Source organism: Corvus moneduloides, chromosome 11 (assembly GCF_009650955.1).
Source record: "Corvus moneduloides isolate bCorMon1 chromosome 11, bCorMon1.pri, whole genome shotgun sequence".
NCBI classification, from domain to species: domain Eukaryota; kingdom Metazoa; phylum Chordata; class Aves; order Passeriformes; family Corvidae; genus Corvus; species Corvus moneduloides.
The window spans coordinates 8337975-8360657 of NC_045486.1; the positions used below are offsets into that span (position 1 = coordinate 8337975).

General features: G+C 40.9%; 1 protein-coding gene across 2 annotated transcripts in view; it reads right to left on the reverse strand.

The window, feature by feature from the left end:
* The window catches only part of PTPRG (protein tyrosine phosphatase receptor type G), a 402551-nt gene that overhangs the window by 50828 nt on the left and 329040 nt on the right, over positions 1–22683 (reverse strand). For both annotated transcript variants that reach the window (XM_032121374.1, XM_032121375.1), the window contains exon 13: positions 15875–16007. In XM_032121374.1, the coding sequence (XP_031977265.1) occupies positions 15875–16007 (133 nt within the window). The remainder of the gene's footprint in view (positions 1–15874; positions 16008–22683) is intronic.

Genomic DNA, 22683 nt, shown 5'->3' on the forward strand with positions numbered 1-22683 from the left:
CATGTGCACCTGGACTAAAGCTGCATGGGAGAACTAGAAAGAATTCCCAACAGTGCTGGACATAATTCATGTTTAGCTTATTTGGGGCCAAGATAAATATTAAAAGAGGGATTATTTCCTTTCTCTGCTAATCACTGAGTATTTGGAAGGTGGGCTTTTTTCACTGGCCACTTCAGTAAGAAACAGCTACTTTCTTGAATTTTAGTGCCAAGGAAATACACATTTATTAAACAAAAAGGATTCAAAGTATGAGGCATATCAGGAAAGTTACCACAATGTCTACTAACAGGCTTCTAATTACATGGAAGAGTCAAGAATTGAAAAATCATAAAGTAACAGACATAGAAGAGATTTTCCCTTTAAAAAAATCAGTTGAAATTATGTTGAAAATTAGAAACAGAAAACTAGAAACTGCTTTCATTCTCATGACAAACTCTTTTGCACTAGGCACACACTCAGGCAAAGAAACCATTGCTTTCCTGTTGTCTTAATCACTGTGTAGAAACAGCTACTAATCACTGGGGCAGAACGTTTTGGTTCAAGGCAAAAGTTCATTGCAGATAAGCAAAACAGGAGAAATTCAGCCAACCTGTGTTAATTATTAGAGCCCTTAACACCAGATACAGTTTAATGTATTTTCTATTTATGGACTGTTCTCTTTAGTTGCACTACTTCTAAAGCTTAAACCTGTATTTTTAAAGCTCTTGATAACCTTTCAGTGTTGATAAATGTGGGACTGGGGAAAAGGAGAAAAAAACCCCATGAGAACTGCAGTTCCCATCTTAGGAAAAACGTGTTTCTTAATGTATGAAGAAATGTGCCTGGATGCACAAGGCACTTGCTCAGAAGCAGATATGTAATGAAACATAAGCTCTTGGCTCTGCATTTCCTTTTCCTGAAGCTCAGGAAGGGCCATGGCTGCTCTGGCAGACACAGTGTCCTGGAGGAACACAGCAGATGTCTGCTTCCAGGTGAGCTGTTCAGCCCGGGCACCTCTAAGCAATCCACATCCATTTTCCTCCGGCTGTATTCATGCATTTCATTTCCATGTTCTGATGTGATCTTTGGTGGTGCTTTGGCTGCCATCAGACTGTGAGCTTCGGAGAAGAAAAGACAGGAGCCATTCACCATCACCATGGCCAGCCAGACACATTCAGGTGTGCAGCAAAGGGAGATTCCAGTAGGGGCTCAGGTCCTGCCGTTAGACCCACCCCAACTATTTTCATCTCTGCTCATATCTGGGAAATGTAGTAACAAGTTCCTGCTTTATTCTAGTGCTTTAATTCAAGGACTTTTGTGAGCTAAAAATGTTTAAAATGCAGACTAAACAGCAGAGTATTTTGCCACTATTTCTGGTAGTTTTGTCCCAGACATTTGGTTTCAGATCTGTGATTTCCTTTTGAGAACACACAAGTGTGAAATACTTGTTGATCTGTTTATTCATTTGCCTCCTGGCTGATCGTAGCCATTTTGACAGAATGGATAAATTGACTTGCTCCTTGTTGGGTTTTTTTTTGTTGTTTTTTTTTTTTTTCCCACATGCTTCTCTATCAGCCTGGAATCACTGCCCCAGCTATCACTCCTACACCCTCATTTTACATTCTGCACCCTCCTTTTAGAGGCTTGCTAAGACAATTTCACACAATACCCAGGTTGTCTGAAATGCCACAAACAAACTCTTGCTACAGCAGCTTCTGCAACTCCATCTGCCAGATGAAAACAATACATAATATTTAGAGAAATTATTTTTGAACAATTCAAACCCAATGAACACTTTACATCACTCTTTATAACACAGGGTATATCTGACAACTGCACTTGGTTTCTTGAGGCAGGACTTAGCCATTTATCTACAACACATCTCAGCAAATCTTCTATTTTTCCAAAGCATGAACAAACACCGCAGTTTGGAAAGGGGACAACTCTTGATCATCCTCATTGAGGAAATGGTAAAGATAACAGCTTCAAGTGATCAGGCAAAAGCCTGTAACATCAGCAGAAGATTTTCAGTGTAAAGTAATTTCAGCAGGCTAACAAATGGGTCGTTTTTCTCCAACACATGTGTAGCACAACAGTGCATTAATTGATGTGTCCTTTATTGCAAAACATACTGTCTCCCTCCAGAGAGGGAGGACTGGAGCAATGGGATGCAGCATTACCAGGAAAAAGCCGAATAATGCAAACTTGGCACCACATAGTAGCTAAATGTTGATTCATGGAAATCATGAGACATTCAAGGGGACAGGTCCCAGGCTCGAAATTACGCTCCACTCTTGTCTTGGCCCCGTGTGATTATAGCAAGTTTGCATAGAATTTGCTGCTCACTCTTCTAATTGGATTCCTGCAAAAGGCACTTTGCTGTGCCATGAGCTTGTCACTTTATATCCTGCTTTAACTCCAAACCACTCAATTAATATTAAATTCTATTTATTATAAAAGCATTTGTTTCTACCCACACAATGCTATCAGCAGACATCTCATTAATATTTATTTCTCAAAATGGCCCACTGATGCTAAGATCTCAGACACAGCTAGTAACTTTAAAAGGGGAAAATACACGAAGCCAAGAAGGTCAAGACAGAACATGAATTGTAACAGAAAGCATTCAACTCATAGGTATTTAACTCATTCTTTGCAGAAAGCTCAGAAAATACAGAAAGGTTGGTGGAGAGCAATGACAATGTTAATGTTAATCCAGTCACCAGAATGAAATAAGGAGTGAGGTTGACAATACATCTCTCCCTGGGATGGGAAGTTGCTGTATCTGGCACACCAAGGGAAAAAACGCTTATCCCCTGCCTCTTTTCCCCAAAGAGGTGAGCTGCCTACTTTCCAGGTTTATAAAAGACAAACAAAACCCAAACCAGGAAATTGAGAACTGTGGACAACCTTAAACCCCGGGCTAAGGTTAAAGTCCCTTTTCCTCAGAATCCTCTTCTGTGCTCATCACACAGGAAACTAGCACAGCCTGTACCAGCTTTACAGTGCAGAAGCCCCACTGGACTCAACACTCACTGTCCAGGGAGTGAAGGAGGAGAGGGCTGCAGATGGGTTTAAGTGCTTCAAAAATGCTGGTGTAAAGCTCAGGGATTCCCTTGCACAGTTGCAGCACAAGAAAGTATTGGTAAGGAAGGAGGAACCAAGTGCAAGCTCAGACCCTACAGACAGCACTGCAACTCACTGAAATCACAGTCTCACTAACACAGAGACTTTTCATTGCCCCATGGGCCCAGCTGCAGCTTGGGTTCTCTCAAAGGCTGGTGAAGTGTGATCACTTCTCCTGTGCTCAGCAGTGCCCAGCTGTTTCTCATGCAGAAAGATCCTGAGAGTGACATCACACAGCCAGACACAGAGAGATGAAGCAGCTGCTGAGAATGTGTATCAAATGCAATGATTTCTTCTCTTCCGCTCTCTTATTCTGTGCACTTGGAATAAAATTAAGCTGCAGGGACAACAGGTCTCTTTCTACTAGTCTCCACCTGTATCTTTAAGCTATACAACAGGGAACTTGTTTTCCGTAGCTCTGTGGCTAACAAAACCAGGGATGCTGAACTCCCACCTTCTGCTATCACAAAGACCTCAACTAATTCCCTGCAGCACATCAGCACTGCTTTTGAAAAGGTCCAGGCTCTGCAAAAAAACAGACGGAAACTATACTTATGGACTTTTAATGATGTCAAGCATTTCCTCACAGAGATGCCAATATGAATCTTTCTTTTTCCCATCAATTCTTTTATTAATCAGAGCACACACAGCAACTCCCTGTGTGGCACCACTCAGGGCTCACCCTATCAACATAAAACCTTCCAAAATTATCACCTCGGGTTTGCTACTGGGATAACAATGCTTTTATACTGAAAATTAAGGAGATGAATTCACATAGCCTTGGCAAATCAATATGCAATAGCAGACACCAACTCCAATATTATTTCACTGCCGCTTTTCTTCCCACAGATTCTTCCCACATTCACTACAGGGTATTGCTCAGTAAACCAGAGAAAGGAGAACGGACTCCTGTTGTACTGCTGTCACCTTTGTGCTTTTGCTTTCAGGGCTCTCTTCTTCCAGATTTTGAAGTACAAGCATATTTTGGAAGCACAGCAAAGCCAAAGCTGCAGGCTCCAGCTCTGACAGCCCCTCTAGGTCCCCCCATCCTTGTCTCCACCATCACATTATATGGAACAGAAAATTCCTGATCACCCATTTTCTTCAAGCTGCTTGGGTGAGGACATGAGTCAAATTATTCCCTCAAAGAGCTGAACTGGCATTTTTACCATCAAGACTGTGGAGCAGTTGTGAAGTGCCCAACCATTTCTGAAGAGCCATCAGGGACCTGGACTCAGCTCCTTATTCACAGATGACGATCATTACCATAAGCAGAAGAAAAAGGCTTCTGCCCTCCTGACTGCAGCCAAGTGCTCCACAGAAGTTGGCTTTGCAGTGATAAATGTCACGTTTACAATGGGTTTTGCAACGCGAAAGTCCATAATTTGCTTTCCAGGGACCTGTGCTTGATTATCAGGAGAGTCAGAAGCATTCACTGAAGTCTAATGAATAGAATTAACACATCATTTAAACAGGGAGTAATATGTATGCAAATGAGAAAAAGTTAAAAATAAGAGTTCAAGCCATAATTTCAGAAAACGTAGACTGTGTCCTTATGAAATATGGATGTTTCAATTCACCTCGTATCTTTACATCTATGTTAACTGCTTTGCATGTGAACAATAGGGTCCATCAAGCCCACTTTGATTTTTATATTTGAACTTGGACTTACAAAATGGATTATATTGAAACATGAATAATATATATGCTAATTAAAGACGGCATTTAATGATACAAATAAAGACGAAGACCAACACAGGCTAATTTCCATTTGCAAATTTCCTAATTTTTATATTTTCCTTTAGAAAGCAGAAACTTTATTTCCATAGTCTCAGGAAAAATAAGACAATCTTTTCTTTGCTCAAATTGTTTTAAAAATCTTTTCATCTCTTTTATTCTTTAGGATTGATCTCCACAGAGATCAATTGCTTTGCCTAGATAGATCCAGTATTAAATAGCACCCAAGTCAAACTATGGTGATTTGTGCACGCAAGTGGTGGGCTTTAATTACTAATTAGTATTAATTTTTTATAATAAGGAATTATTGCTAATAAAGTTTATAAATGCCTCAATACCATAATCATGTTCAGAATACGTGTGGCAGATGTAAACCAAGTAAATGTCCTTGGTGCTTGTTAAGCTGTTCATCATTCTCTCCCTTCCCCTCCAGGTTCCCAAAATTAGAACAAGGACACAGGACAATTGTACAGTTGTAGGGAGACAAGGTAGTAGCAGAAAACATGACTTCAACTTCTGTCATGCAAGACCTACAGAAAAGCTTGATGAAAAATAAATAGGTTGCAGGAAAAGCCCTTTTAAGTTAAAAGGCTTGTTTCTACCTAAAAGTGAGGAAAGTAGTGAAAACCAGTTCATTCATACGAGTATGAAGCCTGTAATGAGTATCATGGCCAGGAGAATATTGTTTTGCTGTTGTCCAAACGTTGGTTCTGTGGATAAAGTCCAGACTCAGCCTTAACTGACTAAACCAGCATTTGCAGTTTGCTCTTCTGAGCCTGCAAAGCAAACCCATTTACTCCCTGATTGAAACAGCACAATGAATGCTTCAAAAATAAGAAGTTGTATCAATGGGCAGACACTTACCATTTTGGTACATTTATGTTCCAAGCTTTTATTAAAAACCAAAACAAAACCCAACACAACAAACTGAAATAATAAGGCAGGTATGAGCATTGCATCTTCCCAGCTTTCACTTCATGTCTGCAACACCAGTTGCTGTTACTGATGAACACTGAAATTTAGGAAACTTTTAAGATTCTGGAGAGTAAAATGATGATCATTTTGAGTGATGATGTGGTTCCTACAAAATGTGAGGAATTTTACCAGCACTCACTGGAAGCTTTCTGACAGTGGTTAAAAAATGGCTGTGGAGAGTGAATCACTGTGCAGAAATCCATCCATTTAACTGATAATTTGATCAGAAAGAAAACATAAAGCAAATTTGGACCTTCAGGGAATAGAACATTTGTCATTAATGAGAAATGTTTTGATTTTATGATATATTTCTTTTTTTAACATTAACAATATTTTTACAATTCAAATTTGACTTATTTCTACTACTTTATAAATGTTGATTTGTAGGACATTCAAAAAGGTTTTGTTCTTTTTTGGAAAAGACAGGGTTTCCAAAACATGAAACAACCCACCAATCAATACCCAGACACGCTGCCTACGCCTGTTTCAGCTTAAAACTTGGAACTCAAATGTATTTTAACCTGTAAGTCAATAGAGTAAAACACATGCTGTTTATAGCAACAGAGGAACTGTTTTCTTTTAAACCAACCAACTCAGCGTTCTACAATAAACGGAATGAATTCATGTACTTGCAACATTTGTAATAGCAGCACAACATGTTGTGCATTCACAGGCCTTGTTTTTCCCCAAATTGCACAGGTTTTAAGAACAGTAAAATGAAGTTCAACCCTGCTTGTTATTGTTTTACTGGTTTGCTGATTCCCAGTATTTATCCAAGCAGCTAAGGTTGCCAAATTGATTTAATATTCTTATCCTATAATTTTACACTCAAACTACATCCTGCTGTAAAATAGCTGGTGCTAATGTTAGTCCAAATGCTGCTGTGGGACTTAGGACAGGATAGGGTCTTTCAATAGCTATATTTCATGGTTACAAGGAGAGAAAAAAAATATAATTTATCTGGTTGCTGTGGTTAATTCACAGTTTCACAGCAGAGGTATACTGTTCCCTCAGGGTACATCTAGCTGTATTATAGGATATTTCATTCACAGTTTGTCTGAGACATTGCTCTAGCTCTGAACCTGACAATTCATGAGAGTGAATCTACTCCAGACATACCTGTATACATTTTAACACGTATGCTTACATACTAAGAATATCATAGAAAATACTAAACTAGCAAGAGATCAATTGACAATGAGTAAGCAAACTGTTTCTTTGAGCTGGGAAGGGGAACAGAAAAAGAGTGCATCCATTTTCTTAATAGATTCTTCTTTTCATACAGTGATTTAATTTCACAAAAAGCATTTGTGAAATTTGTTTCTCTTTTAAAATATCTCAGAGCTTTAAAAGTCAGAGTTCAAAAATCTTAAAGCTGTATAAGAGTTTCTTGTACAGTAACTTACAAGAGACCTAGCAGATGAGTAGGAGATGCCAATGGTACCTGGCATCCTCTACCACTGTAGTTATGAGAAAACCTACACTCCTCATGGCATATTATTTCTGAGAACTTACAAACCCATTGTTAATGGAGCTTAATTAGAATATTTTGATATTTAAAAAAAAATTTGTTCAAATGTATACACTGCAAACTATTGAGCCAGTAACTGCACAGATAAAATCTTGCTTTTTCTTCAGACCTCGCCATTACAGCAGCACTGGGGAAGGCATTTCGAGAGGAAAAAATATGTCTGCAATTAATCCACTTAATTAATTCCACAGAGACAAAACAGAAAGATCATTGCAGCTGTGCAGATCCCTCCTTGCCTGACCTCAGCTGCCCTTGCCCCTTCTCTTTTGCTCTCTCTGCAGAAGAAGGTATTCTTGGAAATGTTGGGGAAATTCTGCTACACCTCTAAAAAAAGCACTGAGGAGGGGTGTCAACAGCAGTTTTCCAACTTGCTGCCAAGACTTTTGCATAAACTTCACCCCCTTAGGATGGCCTGTGGGCAGAGGACAGCATGAATGTCTCAGCTCTTATGGGACACATCATATAGCAAATCAAAAATAAAAATTATCCTTTTTTTTTTTGTTTGGGAGTTTTCAAGGTCACCAACATGATATTTTGAATTCTAGTCTTCCACACCTGAAGCACATATTGTCCTGTTGTTTGACTCATGATTGCATGCTTGACATTCTTTCAAAATCTTTCGAAATAAAGGTGATGCATATCTAGGCTCCCACTGAGTTCAGTGGCCACATCCATAAAGTGCCTGCAGAAAGATGTTCACACAACAGACCCACATGCTACATTTAAGAGTGACAGTTCTCATTTAAAGGTACTGTTAAAAGCAGTCACAACCCAGCAGGCACCAGGATTGCCAGCACTGAGATGGGTGGTTTCACCATTCCCTAATTCTTTTGCATGAAAATACTTCCATATAACAGTCCCTGCAGTGATGTCTTGATTCAACAACCTTGGGTGCTTGCTCCCAGGGTCTTTGCCCTTGGCACCAGGGATGGCCTCATGCTGGCACTCCCTACTGCCTCCCTACAAGGCAGCATTGACACATGCAATACACGTGGTGCCTTAGGTAACACAAAACAGAGCAACAAACCTCAGCTACACCAACCCCTTCTCCTCTGTTTTGTTTTTAAACCTGAAACAATTGTTGTACTCGAGTCTCCCCTACTCTTAGGCTCCCTACTGTAGGAGAACAGATGGAACAAAACTCCAAGCAGATTTTTTTCCACAAACCTGTGGGTCTCCTGATGCAGTACCAGCCTTTGCATTTTCTCTCCTGTCCATCTGTATCTACCTTTCATTCTCCCTCTAAAGCCAGCTCCCTCCCTTGCTCCTCCTCCCAACTCTCAGATGTGCTCTTTTATCAGCTTCACATTATTCACTTTAAAAATGATGCATTTACACTGCGTCTTTCAGACTTCTAGCCTGTGATTTACAGGACAATTTATCACACTGTACCATCCCTCCTCTTCTCTCATGCTCTTCTCTCATGTGTGCTTTAAAGCTGGCACTGCAGAGCTGTGGAGAACAGGCCTGGAAGCTCCCGTGTGGGATCAGACTCATTTCGTGCTCCTGAATGGAGCTTCTTAATCTTGTCTGAAACCTAGAAATTATGGAAATTCTGTATTTGCTTTTTATTTACAGGACAGCTGAGAGGAGAACACTGATTCATGAAATTCAGATGAAGGCTTGCCATGTGGGGCACAGGAAGAAGCTGGCTTCAAATATCTGGCAAGAACAAACTCAATCCTGCAATTACATACTCTTGAGAACCCATTTAAGATGATCCAGGTTCTTCAGTCGTGTGGACTCAAATTTACAATGGCAAAATCTGTTGTAGCTGGTAGAAGTTACTCAGGAGTCACTCTGTTAACACCAATGGGATGGCTCAGGTTTAAACCTGAAGCAAAATCTAGACAATCCTATTTCCTTAAAATGGGACATTCCTGGGTCAGAATGTTCTTATTGATTTTGGTCCTGATGCTCTATAATCAGAATTAAAAGTACTATTTTCTGAGCTTTGCCAATATCCTGATAGTTCTGGAAATCACCACTGATCTGCATTTAAGCTTGGCAAATACCTGTTTCCTTTCTCAAGACAAAATATGTCGGTTTGTAAAGTGGCAAGTCACTATTGGCCTCACCAGAAAGGAAATGGCATCTTGCAGAATTCTGTTTCACGACAAAAAATTAAACCTAATGTTAATTAAAAAAGAGTAAAAGTAACAGGCATATAAGGAGAGAACATGCCCCTTTCCACAGTCAAGCTCTTAACAGATCATCCAGCATGCTTAAAAAGCAACTCTCCATCTGCAAATCTCCCTCTTTTTTGTCTAATGAGCCTGAGTTAGTCTGTTCAAAGGCCCAAATGGGCATCTCGGAGCCAATTCACCAGCAGGGGGTCTATTACGACAACAACTGACAACTCCTGTGATTTCTGAAAGGCCCTAAAGTAGCCATTTGGGAAATGGTTATGGACCAAGAAGTTGGGGAGGGATGGTTGCAGGTGTATGTCCTGGGTTCCCCTGCCTCAGCCCTGCCCACACGGAGCCAGCCCCATGACCCACCAGCCTTGGCAACAGCTGGGCTCAGCTCTGCTGCAGGAGGAGACGATAAAACCCCTTGAGCCAACACCATGAAGCACAGCAAGCAGCACACTCTGGTTTGGTCTTGGGATCTACCTGTGGGCTCTGTCCCTTGCCCCAGGCTGTCCTGCTGGATGAAACAGCACAGATGCTGCCAGAGAAGTTTTCATATTGATTTTCCTCATAAAGGAAGAATGATGAGCACTGAAGTATGGTACCAACAGCCAGAACAAGCAACCAGCGGCTGCCCTGAGCATCCGGCTTGAAAGCGAGGGCCTGATGTCAGCACAAAGGATGAGCCTGGGTCCCAGAGTGGGAGAAGAGGGAGCTGATCACAGGCCTGCTCCCTTTTAATGGAAACAAGCAGCATTTTGACATACTGAACACAGAAGGGTCCAAGATTCAGTACCTTTACCTCTGGAACTGGCAAAATCACACACAACCTGGATCTTCTGCAATAAGAGCTGAAGTGCTTTTCCTGCTGTCTCAGTTTTGGAGACAAAACTTCAGGAGGAAACACTCCGGAATGAGTGTCTCTTCCAAAGGGAAAAGGGCCTCCCCTTTTCCTCCACCAATAAGACAAGTGGGTCACAGCAAGTGAAAGTGGGAAAAACCAAACTGTTTATTAACACCAAACAAACGAGGGTAGAACAAAAAAACCCCTCAAAATACAACAAATTCCCAGAGAGGGAACAGACACACGGCTCGGACCAGCGGGGCCGCCCCCGCAGGCTCCCCAGACGGGCAAGGAGGGAAGGGAAGCAGTGAGGCAAAGGGAAGGGAAGAAAAGAAAAGAAAAACCAACAGAACCTTTTCCCAGCTAGCTGGAACACAAAAGAAACCCAAAAAAAGCAGCACAGCGCTCCCAGCGCCCTCCCTGCCGAGCCCCAGAGCCCCCGAGCCGCTGGGCCCGGCCGTTAAACGGCCCCGCACTCGGCCCCGCGGCCCCGGGCCCGGGCCCATCCCAAAGGCACAGCGGCCTCGGGCATTGAGCGGACGGTCAAGGAATAAAGCGGCTTCATTGCAGCACCCCAGGACACCTGCATTGCCTGGGTTGAGAGCGGGAGATCAGAGGACTCCAAATCAGGCTAGGCTGCATCCCACTTACCAGACAGTGATCTGCCCTGTACCCATCCCTCATCTTATGAGACCAGATGTGGCTATTCCCAGAGGAAAACAAAGGCATGCCTTGTTCAGTATGAGCAAGGCACAGCTGGACACTAAAAAAGCTGTAAGAAGTTTCAGGTATGACACTCACCTCCACGTTTTCCCTCATCTCCCTGGGGTGTTGCCTGTCTCCAGGCTTAGGGAAGTCTCTTGCCCTTGTCAGTTCTCCTCACTGTCTGTGGTGACACAGGCTCTGGGGCACTGCCATCCCCAAGATGAGCGCAAGTGCCTGGATGTGCTCCTCAAGCATCACCAAGGACAGTGTTGGAGCGAGCATCCCCATACCCCTTTCTCATTCCTCCCCCATGCTGCTCCCTCAGTTATGCTAGTACAGCTCTGTCCTGTTACTACATGAACCAGACTAGGAGCTAATCTGGTTTAAATCAGGACATGAAAACGCCTCTTTTTTTTTTTTTTTTTTTTTTTAAACATAGATTATTTTGCAATCCAGCTCCTCACATGGTTGTACAAACATCTGCAATGGGGTCACAGAGGGCAGAACAAGGGCAGGGGAGAGGACCCTGCCTGAACTGCTGCTGCTGAAATAAATACTCATGCAACTGCACCCGAGACATTCTTAAAATTAACACCCAGGGTCTCAGAAAGTGTTACCACTCGGCGTCCTCCAGGGGGTGAGGAAATGAGCAGAATCACCAACATTTTAGAGTATGCTGAAAGCTTTTATCATTCTAAGCAAACAATTTTACAGTGGTCTGTAAATTTGCAATGTTCCTTTTCCAATCGGTATAGTAGATGAGCAACACATTGTAAACTCATAAAATAAAACCTAGAAATAGGTTCAAATAACGATTTCAGCACTTTTTACAACCTGGTACAGGCAGAAGTTATTCTTTTTTCTCTCAATTAAGTTTTAACACTCTCTTAGCTAAGGAGCTGTGCAAGCTCCTCAGAATCTAACACCAAAAGGTAGTTTTCCAAGGCAGGATTATTAGACATGGTAAATATGAGGGTTCTTTACGTTGCAGCTTTCGTTTCTATATTACAAATTGATTTAGAAATACAGCTGACCAACCTTCTTCAGTTCTATTGCACCAGTGTCAGAATTCAGATGCTGAAATATTGAACACCTGAGCTTGCTCTCAGTGAGATCTTTGCCACTAAGTTCAACAACAATACTCTCAACCTGTAAATGACTTGGCTGGAGGTCACACAGAAATCAGTGACCAAGGCAGAAAAAAGAACACATCTCCCGGTGCTCAGTGTAATTTCTTGTGCACAGAAAGGCACTGCCAGAGCAGTACAAGGCTCTGTCATAGGACTTGTCCCAAGGATTCTGTTCAATTTGACAGGATGCTTAATAAAACCTAAGAAAACGCTAATGTCTACTAAATTCTATAGGGTTTTGCCTAAGGAAAATTAAAGACATCTTTTTCCCAAGCTGTCTCATATATGCACACAACTCCAAAACAAGCCATACAAGCTTGCTTGCTTTTTGAAAGGCAGCAGCTGTGTTGTTCCAAGAATCCCCCCTGAATGTAAACGTATTAGCACTGTATAAACAGCTTGATTTAATAAGAAATGCAGTACAATATTCCCACTTTGTCTTTGAGATCACGATGTTGATAGTGGCAATAATTCAAGGTGAATTATGGTATATGTTCAAAAGAAAGAAAAAGAAAACTCTCCAGCTATAGTCGTGAATGAATTTCTTCCTCTTAGCTGAAAATGAGAAATGGCTATAATTTAGTACCCATTTAAAAGTTGCTGTTGGCTAAACTCTAAAATCTTAATTGCTTATTAATATTCTCTGCTTATTTTTTCCCTTTGAATCCACAGTTTACAGGACTGTAGTGTCTAGATTAAAAATCAGAATGAAAAAAAACCAGCGGAAGGTTACCACACCCTCCTAAAATACATTCCCCCCAAATTACAGAATTTACTGTGTATCAAAGTATTTCAGTTGATTTCAGTCACCCTCCTGCACCTCTGTGAAGATGAAAGTGACACTGACCTTGGGTTTACCCTCAAGTGTCAATACTCAGGACTTCTTCAATTTGCTACAGAATATAGTGGAAGTTCCAGAAAAGACAAGTTTCAAGCCATACTATAGCTCAGCATACTATAGGAACTCGTTGCAAAAAACTGAAGTCACACTCAATCCCTAAATAGTTTGGAGGTCACTACCAAACACACTTTGCAGTTCTCAGAGCTCGTAGCAAAGGCTGTGAGAGTAACAGTGGCAAAGACTGCAGACAATCCAAGTCAGATTTTAAACTGACCTTGAAGATCTGCAGATGGATCTCATGATACTGAGTCTGGGTATAAAATCACAGATGCAAAACAAATGCCCAGAAATGCAAAAATAATGTATTTGGGAAACAGCACCTCACCCCGCCCACGTTTTATGGGCTCTAGATGAGCTAGCAGTGCTCCAGTAAAGGTCCTAAAATCCCAGTGTACAGTTTTCAGGAATATTTAGTTGTTGTCCGTACAGCACACAATTTCAGGAACCAGTATGAAAGGAAAGAAAGCAGACAAAGAAGCACCACTGTGCCACTGCAGAAGTGAATGGTGAATCCGTATGGTGAGTAAAACAAGGATCTGGTCTCCTCACCTTTTCTGTCTGCTAAGACTCAAATTCTCAACTTGATGCTAAAAGAAATCAGTTTAAGCACTAGAAGTCTTGGGAGCAACAGTCCCCTTCATCATGCCCATGACAGCTCACGGATCAGCCAGGCCAGCTTTTCCTCAAGAGGAATCAAAGATGCACAGAAGCAAATTGAAACTACAGCATCATTGTCCCTCCTGCCCAGGGAGCCCAACCACCAGTAGGGCCCAGTGGATATCATGGCTCATGGTCACCCTGTGATTGTACTCTCCTCATTCTTCTGGGATAAAAAGCAGTACAATTTTTGCAGCTTCATTATGCTGACCTAGTTTACCTTCCACTCTACCAACTTAAAATCACACAGCCCTCTATGTGCAGCAGTGCCATTAAAAGTGCCGAATCCAGGAAACTTTAGTAGAAAGGTAATTCAGAGCTCTTCTTGCCTGCAAGTTCCCATCCCTTTTCGTTACTGAGATGGCCACCACACGGACAAGATGGAAGTGACCCTTTCTCTAGAACATTAGTCATATTCTTTCACCATTTGTCCAGGATTCACATGAAAGAGGAACTGAGAACAGCAAATTACCTCTGCAAATAAGTGAGTCTTGTTCAGAAATGGCACAGATCATTTCCAAATATATTCAATTACAAGGAGTCTCTAAAACACAGCATGGAAGCTCAACAGATGGAAAAGAAAATCTTCATCAAACAATCATTGTTTTTATCACTCTCCTTTTCAAATAAAGGGAACAGAAAATGAAGCTTCCTTACAAGAAGTCTTCTTCACAAAACTTATTTCTTTGCTGTATCGTGGAATGAGCCACAAAGAGACCAAACAAAGTTAATGCTTTGCCAAACCTTCACAAGCAACTTCTCTCACTCCTTATTTTGGTCCCTGGATAATAGGGCACTGATGCAATGGAAACAAGCAGAAGGCTTCTCTCTGCTTCATTGTTCCGCTTATGTCACCTCTGGTCTCAAATCATCTAATCCCACAAGTGCTCAAAAATGCAAAAGCAAAAATATCATTTGTTTTATCCTCAAAATGCATTGCCAAAGGGCAACTTACATCTCTTAGGGATAAATACTACTAATCCCTCATCCCAGTGTTTTGAGATATGCCATATCCTTCCAGGACTTGCCTGGTGTGAATGTGACCAAGTTTAATACTTCAGATAAAGACAATGTATACTGAAAAACAGGACAATACAACGGGATCTTTAGAACCTTTCCAATTTCAGCTTTTGTGCATATACTACTGCAATTTTATTCACTGTCTTACTGCAATGATGTTAATTACTTACAAATGTTAATGGAAATTATTTTCACAAGACTATTGCCATCTACTTATTAATTCTTTCAAATGTTCTCAGCCTCAACAATTGGGCCAATTAATGGTCAGCAAAATGGGTGTACTGAAAAATAGCTTGGTATTTTTTTAATGGATTCTGCAAATATAATGATCAATGGGCTGGTATTTCTCATCAAAGCTACTTTCCTCAGTCCCATCTAATCAGATTTTGAAATAATTCCTAAATACCTTGTATGTGGCTTATCCCCGGTTAATTTTAACTTCCAGACAAATGAGGTGCCTCTGGGTTCTGGTTCTGACACAAGCAGGTGCTGCAGGTTTTAGTTTAAATCAAATGGAGCGGGATTTGTTGATGTTAATCCTGATGTCCCACCAATGAACCAATGTCCACTGGTGTGAATGACAGTGTCTCTTTGTAAGAGGCAATCTTTACTTTCAAGACCTTGCAGGGTACACTTCTGAACTCTTCACCAATGTTAAAGAACCCTGACTCAGAGCATTGCTGTGGAATGTGAAACAAGCTTACTCCACTTTCTTGAAGTACAGTCAAAGGAAGGAAAGAACTTAAGATTACACAGGAGGTTTGTGGCAAAGACACCCATGAAACCAACACGAGTCTCACTGGGATTTTCTCTCACAACCACCCTTCCTGAAGGCCAAGACAAAGATAATTTTTTATAGCTACTTCAGAGGGACTAATTGTGAAAATATTTCTCACCATTACAGCTGGCTCTACCATTGGTAGAGCTCTACCAAGCTCATTTTCATGACACAAAAATCAGTATTTAAGACAGGTGAATACTTAACAAACAAAGCTGTTCTAGCACCCAGAGAACTATCTAATGCATCTAACACTGTAACTTCTAATAAAATAAAAAAACACAGGACCACATTAAAAACACTATCTGAAATGTCTTTCAAATCCTAATCAGTTTCCACTGATAAGGAAACAGGCTCACCTCCAGTAGACAAGCACAGCGATGAGAAGAATGAGGCACACGAAGGTCAGTGCTGAGACCACAATGAGTGGGATGATCCATTCCATTTTACCAGGAGAAGGTCTCGTGGCCATGCTGGAGCTGTTCTTGCCAGCTGTGTACATGTAAACACATAACAAAACCAATCATTGGGTGGAAAAAAGAATTACTGTACAGAAAAATGTGTAAACAAAACAAACAGCTTATCCCTTTTACATGCTATGAGTAAACTGAGCAGAGATCCTCTAACTGCAGGGTGGGACTCCATTTTCTTCAGTCTGAGACATGAGAGCACAGAAGTATGGTGTTTACTGCCACATATGGCTTGGATTTTACTACTGCCTGTAGTTACAGTCTCATAGACACTTTTAGGACTCTTTCATGCAAGTACCTATTATCAGATGTGGAGTACCCCACTGAGCCAATTCACCAGGGCAACTGAGTAAATGCTGTGCTCTGTCATCAGTGTTTGTAGATAAACGCACTCTGTTTCTCAACGGTGCAGGACAGCCCTGTTTGCAAAGCTCAGTGTAATACTTCGCTTCAGAAATAAATCTCTTGGTAACTATCTTAAAATAAAAAATCCTCAACATGTTGGGTGTCATGTCACATCATTTGCAGAATTGTCACAATCTGGTGGGTTACTGCATACAAAAGCACATTTTAGCATATGGATTGTCAAGATGGGTGGATGAATGAATGGATAGGATGTGTTGTAACCAACAGAAGAAATCATTATTCCACAGTTTTTGAACAAAATTAAAGTTCGTCAATACCCTGAGATCTGGCTGAGTTAACTCCACTTTTTGCATGACATCTCATTAAAATTATTGTATCATATATAAGATGAATATCTGGAAGTTCGGCACGTACTGGAGCCAATGAGCATAGACACTGCACCAGCATATTTCAAAAGACACCTAATTTGTGCAAATTCAGTAGACTTGATGAATAAATTGATTTAGACAGAATGATAAAAAGAAAAATGCAGAAGCAGATTCCACATCTTATTAATGTTTCCTAACAAACAGGCAGTGGTTGATCAATACCTGTCAACAGGACGTAATGGGAAAGGATTAGTATAAACAGCTTCAGATTTCAATGAGGATTGAAATACGCATACTTGACTTTTAAGCCTGTGTGAGTCTTTCCTTACCAACATGCTTCCTTGCCCTCGTTCAGTATTGTATTATCACCCGAAACTGCTGCAAATCCTACCAGAAGAACGGAATTGCCTTTTCACCATAGGCAGGCAAAACACAGATAATTGGAAGTCACCAGATGTCACATAATATGAAGTCATACTCTATTTTAATAGCATTTAGATTATACTACTCTGTAGGCAGGAGTAAAATTCAACTAAAGTGGAAGTAAAGGTTAATTGTAAATGCTTTTGCCTGACCGCTGAAAACAGAGCAAGGCTGCAGGCTGCTGCAAGCCCAGCAAGAAATCTTCCTAGTTTTGAGAACTAGGCTGATAGAGGTAATGCCCTTTAGCAAGCAGCCTAAATGAGGGGCTAATCAGAGGGATGTTTGGGGGAAGTGAGCATGAACTTTGATTGAACATCTTTGATTTCCTTGACTAGCAAAGAATAAGGAAAAGAGCAACTCCCAAATTAGAGCAAAGGCTTATTCTCTGTATCTGCCAAACTTACAAAATGCTAAGTCTTGAGGCATCAGTTATTACCAGTGCATTTCAAATAATTTAAGAGCATGAAAAAAGTAAGCCTGTGAGGTGTTACTAATCAGAATGGTAAAAGGGACAAAGGAAAAAACACATGATGTAATAAAACTTAGTAAGAGAGCCAAATAGTCCCACCACCTTATATCCATTAGGGTGTTGCTTCAGTTCTCTCCAATGACAGTATTCTGTTTAGTTTCACCTCCACATCTTTCAACACAAAACCATATGTTTCTGTTTGCATGGGAAGAAAATTCAATTCCATTGTAAGCAAAGCATGGGCTGGAGTCCCAATGCGCACTATTAAATTCTGCAGTGCTCACAATGCTCCTCTTAGTCAGTCTAGTGTGGAGAACACACTTATCTGCCCCTGACAACTCCCTGTACCACAGACACGAGGAGAAGAAAGCGCTCAGTATGCTGAGTGCCAGAATAGCAAATGCTATTCCCTAATGCTGATGGCTGGCCCCGAAATTCCAGTTGGGAACGGCCAAGCAGTGATGTGCTTCAGGAGAAAAGATATAGTTCCTGTGCTGGCTTTGAAGAAAAAGTCTAAGGTGTTTCCCACTGTTTAAGTAATGTGTTGTGAGAGTTTAAACAAACCAGTGCCAATAAATATTGTACTAGCATGGCAGCTGGGGCCAGAGGTAGAGCAGTGCAGCTGGAGAGCTGGTGTCTGTCTTGAGTGTCATGGCAGAAAAGCCTAATAAAAGCCAGCACGCTGGATAACTTGGAAAAAGATTAAATGAAAACACACACACAAAAAAGGACAGATCTGGGCCTCTATAGTTTCCTGTTCTCCTATATAACAAAATAGTATGAAATAAAAAAATAGTCACCATTTTTTTCTTTTCCAAAGCAAGAACGTCAAGTCCTGGTAGTGTCAAGAGCACATCCTTGTAACAGTGCCCACCATAAGCTGAACTTGGTGGAGGATGGGGAAGCTTAGAAAACAGACTAGGAAACTCCATTTTTGCTAAGAAATGTAAACAGTTTCCAGTGGCATATGCCTTTGTTGAATTAATTCAGTTTGCCTTTTACTGGCTTGGAATTCATCCCAGTAGGAAGGAATAAAAATTATTACAGCATATCTGTTTCAGGAGATCCCACAAGATACAAGCCCTGGCACTACTAAATCTACTCCTGCATCTGGAAAAATATGTAACTTCTGTGAATCACCCATTTAGCAGTTCTACCCAGGCACTGGATGGATGAGCCCTGGCTCAGGGAGTATTAGATGGCATTGGGCAGCCAGGGATTCTCTGGCAGTGCAATTCTTGTGCAAAAGTCAAGGTAAGAAAGAGGCATCTACAGTTTGTGAAATGTGCTTTTTTTGGTGTGTATTCTTGGTAATTGGTTCCTGAGAAAAGAAGCATGTTTATTTCCCTTAAGTAACACTGCTTGCTATAATAAGCAACCATAGCTGTACTATATAACCTATCTACTTTTATCATTCCTTGCCATTGCACAAATTGTCAGGACAAAGTTCTGTTTGTTGTACCATTTCAGATACCATTAACCAAAGAAAAGCCCTGCTGCTGAACTGCCTTAGACCACACGGTCTCCTAAGAGAAAGTCAACTTGCTTACCTTTCCCTTGAGTAAATGAAGTTACGAACTTATACAAAGGTCTTAATTAATTCTGGAAAATAATACTGGCCATATTATTAAATGATGAGAAGGCAAACCCATGTTTCTTAAAGAAGTATTACATTTGATACAAGCCTGTGTCATTGTGCAGCTATTATCCCCTATTTCTTTAAGGCAGTCCTGCAGTAGTCACACTTACAGGCTGTGCACTACTAAGCATGGCTTTTCACTGCTCTGTAACAGATGCCAAACATATTTAATCCTATATCTGAAATTCATAGTTTGCAGGCATTAAATAATTCAATTCTTTTATTTTCAAGCCATTCTGCTGTTTGCTCCTGTAAGTTGCCATGTACATCTCTGAAGATATTTAAAAGCTGTCTGGACACAATCCTGATTAAAGTGCTCTAGGGAACCCTTCTAGAGCAAGGAGGCTAGACTAGCTGACTCCAGTGGTCCTTCCCAACCTTACAAACTCTGTGATTCTGTGTGAAAATGGCTGAAGTGCTACATGAAAATGCAGCTTAATAATCCTTGCTGTGGATGGAGAAGAATTACACAGATGTTTAATTATGCTAATGAGGTTATCCCTAAAAGGCTTTTGTAACCTTAGACCTGGCAAAGACTACTCTAAAACCCAATACTCAGTCTTTGTTAAAAGCATACATCACACTTGAAATTTAACCTGCACATCATGATCTCTCTGTCTCTACAAAGCCCTCTCGTGGGAGGAACTCAGCAGAGGTGGGTGAGCACTGAGGGATAGCAGGACCTGGCTGAAATTTGGATGAAGAGCCAAACCCACCTCTCTATCCTCAGTCCCAGCTCACCACTCAGGCAAAAGCCCCAACCCCACAGCTATTACTTTGCTTACAACAGCCCAGTTAACTCCAGTAAAAAACAAAGGATCTGTTTAATTGTCTGGCACAACCAACCAAAATTCTGTGGGATAGTATCTGCTTTAGCCTGATTAAACTGAATCATCCTGGATTTCATCTTTTTCCCTTGCTCCTTTTCTTTCTTTTTCTCCCTCTTTTGGGAGAGTATAATTTAATTGCTGTTTTTCTGATTTTCAGGTTTCAGAGTCACAGACAATGCTGAGCAGCTGTGTGTGTAACAGTTGCAGATCAAAGGTACAATTAGTCTAATGTGGGCACCAAAACAGAGAAAGGATGATCAGGAAAATGAAAGAGGAGAATGCAAGCAAGCATTCGGTGACAGAAGAAAATCATTAGCACTGGCCAATACCACAGACAAGAAGAGGCCAATGCCATTTGGAAAATAATGACATGGCCTCAGGAGAGGTGTGTGTGTGTGTATGTACGTGTGAAATAAGCACTAAAAGAAAATGAGCCTTGCTGTACTAATTGGCCTCGCACTTTCCCTGTAATTTCTCATGAGTTGCCTGTTCTCCTCTAATCATGCACTCTCATGAGTACTTCCCCATTCAGTTATCTTCTTACAACTGCTAATTTAATGCTACATAATTAATTTTATAAATGTATATTGTTATGAAACAATTTTCTACTCTTTAAAATTATTAAACTTTCTACTCACAAAACCATTTTTGAAACCTTGACAGCTTTTTAAAACCTGCTTTTAGAAGATGCAAAAGAGAAAAGATGCAGGGAGAAAACATGCATCCAAAAATGTTTCTGCCCTCACATTGGGACAGAGTAAACTGCAGGGATGCTTTCTGCTCACTTTGGAAGCGACCTTAACAGTCTTAGCTGTCCTGATGCTCAGGAATCCTTTCAGACACTTCTGGCAATGCCCTCTTGGCTTCAGTTGTCTTGATTTCAGGCTTACCTTGTTATGGAAAACCTTTAAGGCCCTTTCTCATGGGAACAAGTCTTGCTATGGCTGCAGTTTCACTGATCTCAACTCCTCGCATGAGTGAGGTCAGGTCTGTCTTTATGAATTGCAAATTTCCATGTTACTGGGGAGAACAATTAATCTGAAGCAACTAGTTTTAGGCTTTGTGCTAGTCTAATTCACCAGCTTGTGTCTTTTGTAACCTAGATCCAGCCTGAAGAAAAGCCCCTTCTGCATTCCAAAGTGTCTTCTCACAGGGTAGCACTCCCAACAGGCCTCCTTCCTAACGCAAAGGTGATTAGGGCAAATGGCATGTTGAAAGCTGCCTGACAGGCATCTCAGACCATATTCAGTGGAAGTACTGGCCTTTGAGGATTTCCAGCTGAGGAGTAAGAAAAATAGCAGTGTATAAAAAAAAAATCAGTACAACCTGTTGCAGGTTTCTCAGCTTCTGCATTGTTAATCTGATCTCTAACAGAACAGTTATGATCCACAGCATTACAGACTGGTCAGCATTTCTGTATCAAATGTTATTAAAGATTGGATTTAGCTTTGTTTTTTAAATTGGTTCTGAGCTATAACTGAATGCACAATATCTACATTTTTGTGTTTCTCAATGTAGGGAAAAATAAGTATGTAAGGCTTTTTCACACTACTCTAGACAGTTTTGATGGAAAAAGAAAATTATAAAACACTACAGATTAGCAAAACAAACAATAGTAGTAAAATTCCCCAAAAAACAACAAACAAAAAAGCGGACTATCTCATAAATGCTGTGGTAATACACAAAATCACTCAAATATACTTGTCTAATAAATAAATAAATCTAAATAAATAAATCTAAAATAAATCCACATGCAGATGCTCCATCTGCTCCTTGCAGTTTTCCTCACCAGTGCCTGGAGCTCCCCAAGCAGAAACACGCAGAACATTCGTCACGGCGCATTGGGAGCACCATGAGGGACCAACTTGCAGAGGCCTGTGCAGCAAACCCCAACCACACCAGGCTTGGTGCACATGCAGATCACCTGGGCAGGCTTCCAAGAGGCTGTATTTGCTGTGTACACACTGTGGAGCTGGTACATACATCCAGAGTTGGAGTGTACAGGAGCACTGGACATTCTCACCAGGACAAACAGAAAATACGTGAACTCTGCCTGGTTAAGATTTTTTTTCCACAGAAAAAACAGAAGGTAATCCTAGTGCAGAAGGTGCCTTGTTTTGGAAGATCAGAGCATGTAGGTTTTGTGTTGAGAAATAAACCAGCAATGATCCTGTATTTGGGAGAATATCTCAAAGCCCAGTCACGGAAGAATCCTGCAGATAAACTAAATTAGCTAGAAGCACATATAGCAAACTTCCCATGAAATGCCAGTTCAGCACAGCAGCCACTCATGCAAATTAATTTCACAGCTATAGTTCATTGCATTCCCCTCCCTTTCTATTTTCAAGAAATTCTTGATGGAGTGTGTTGGGGGTTAACATTTTTCCAGATTTTCTCTTCCAATAAGCTACAAGGACCATGAATCAGCTCCAATTAAAGGATATTTTTATTTTCTTTCTGCTTTGCTCCCCCCAGTAACAATTTGTGGGGTTGGGTCCTGTGACAACCTGCCAATCAGATGTAGCCAGCCACCACAAAAATGTATCTACTGGAAGCAGGTAAGGAATTTGGATTGTGTTATTTTCCAACACTTACTCTGGTAA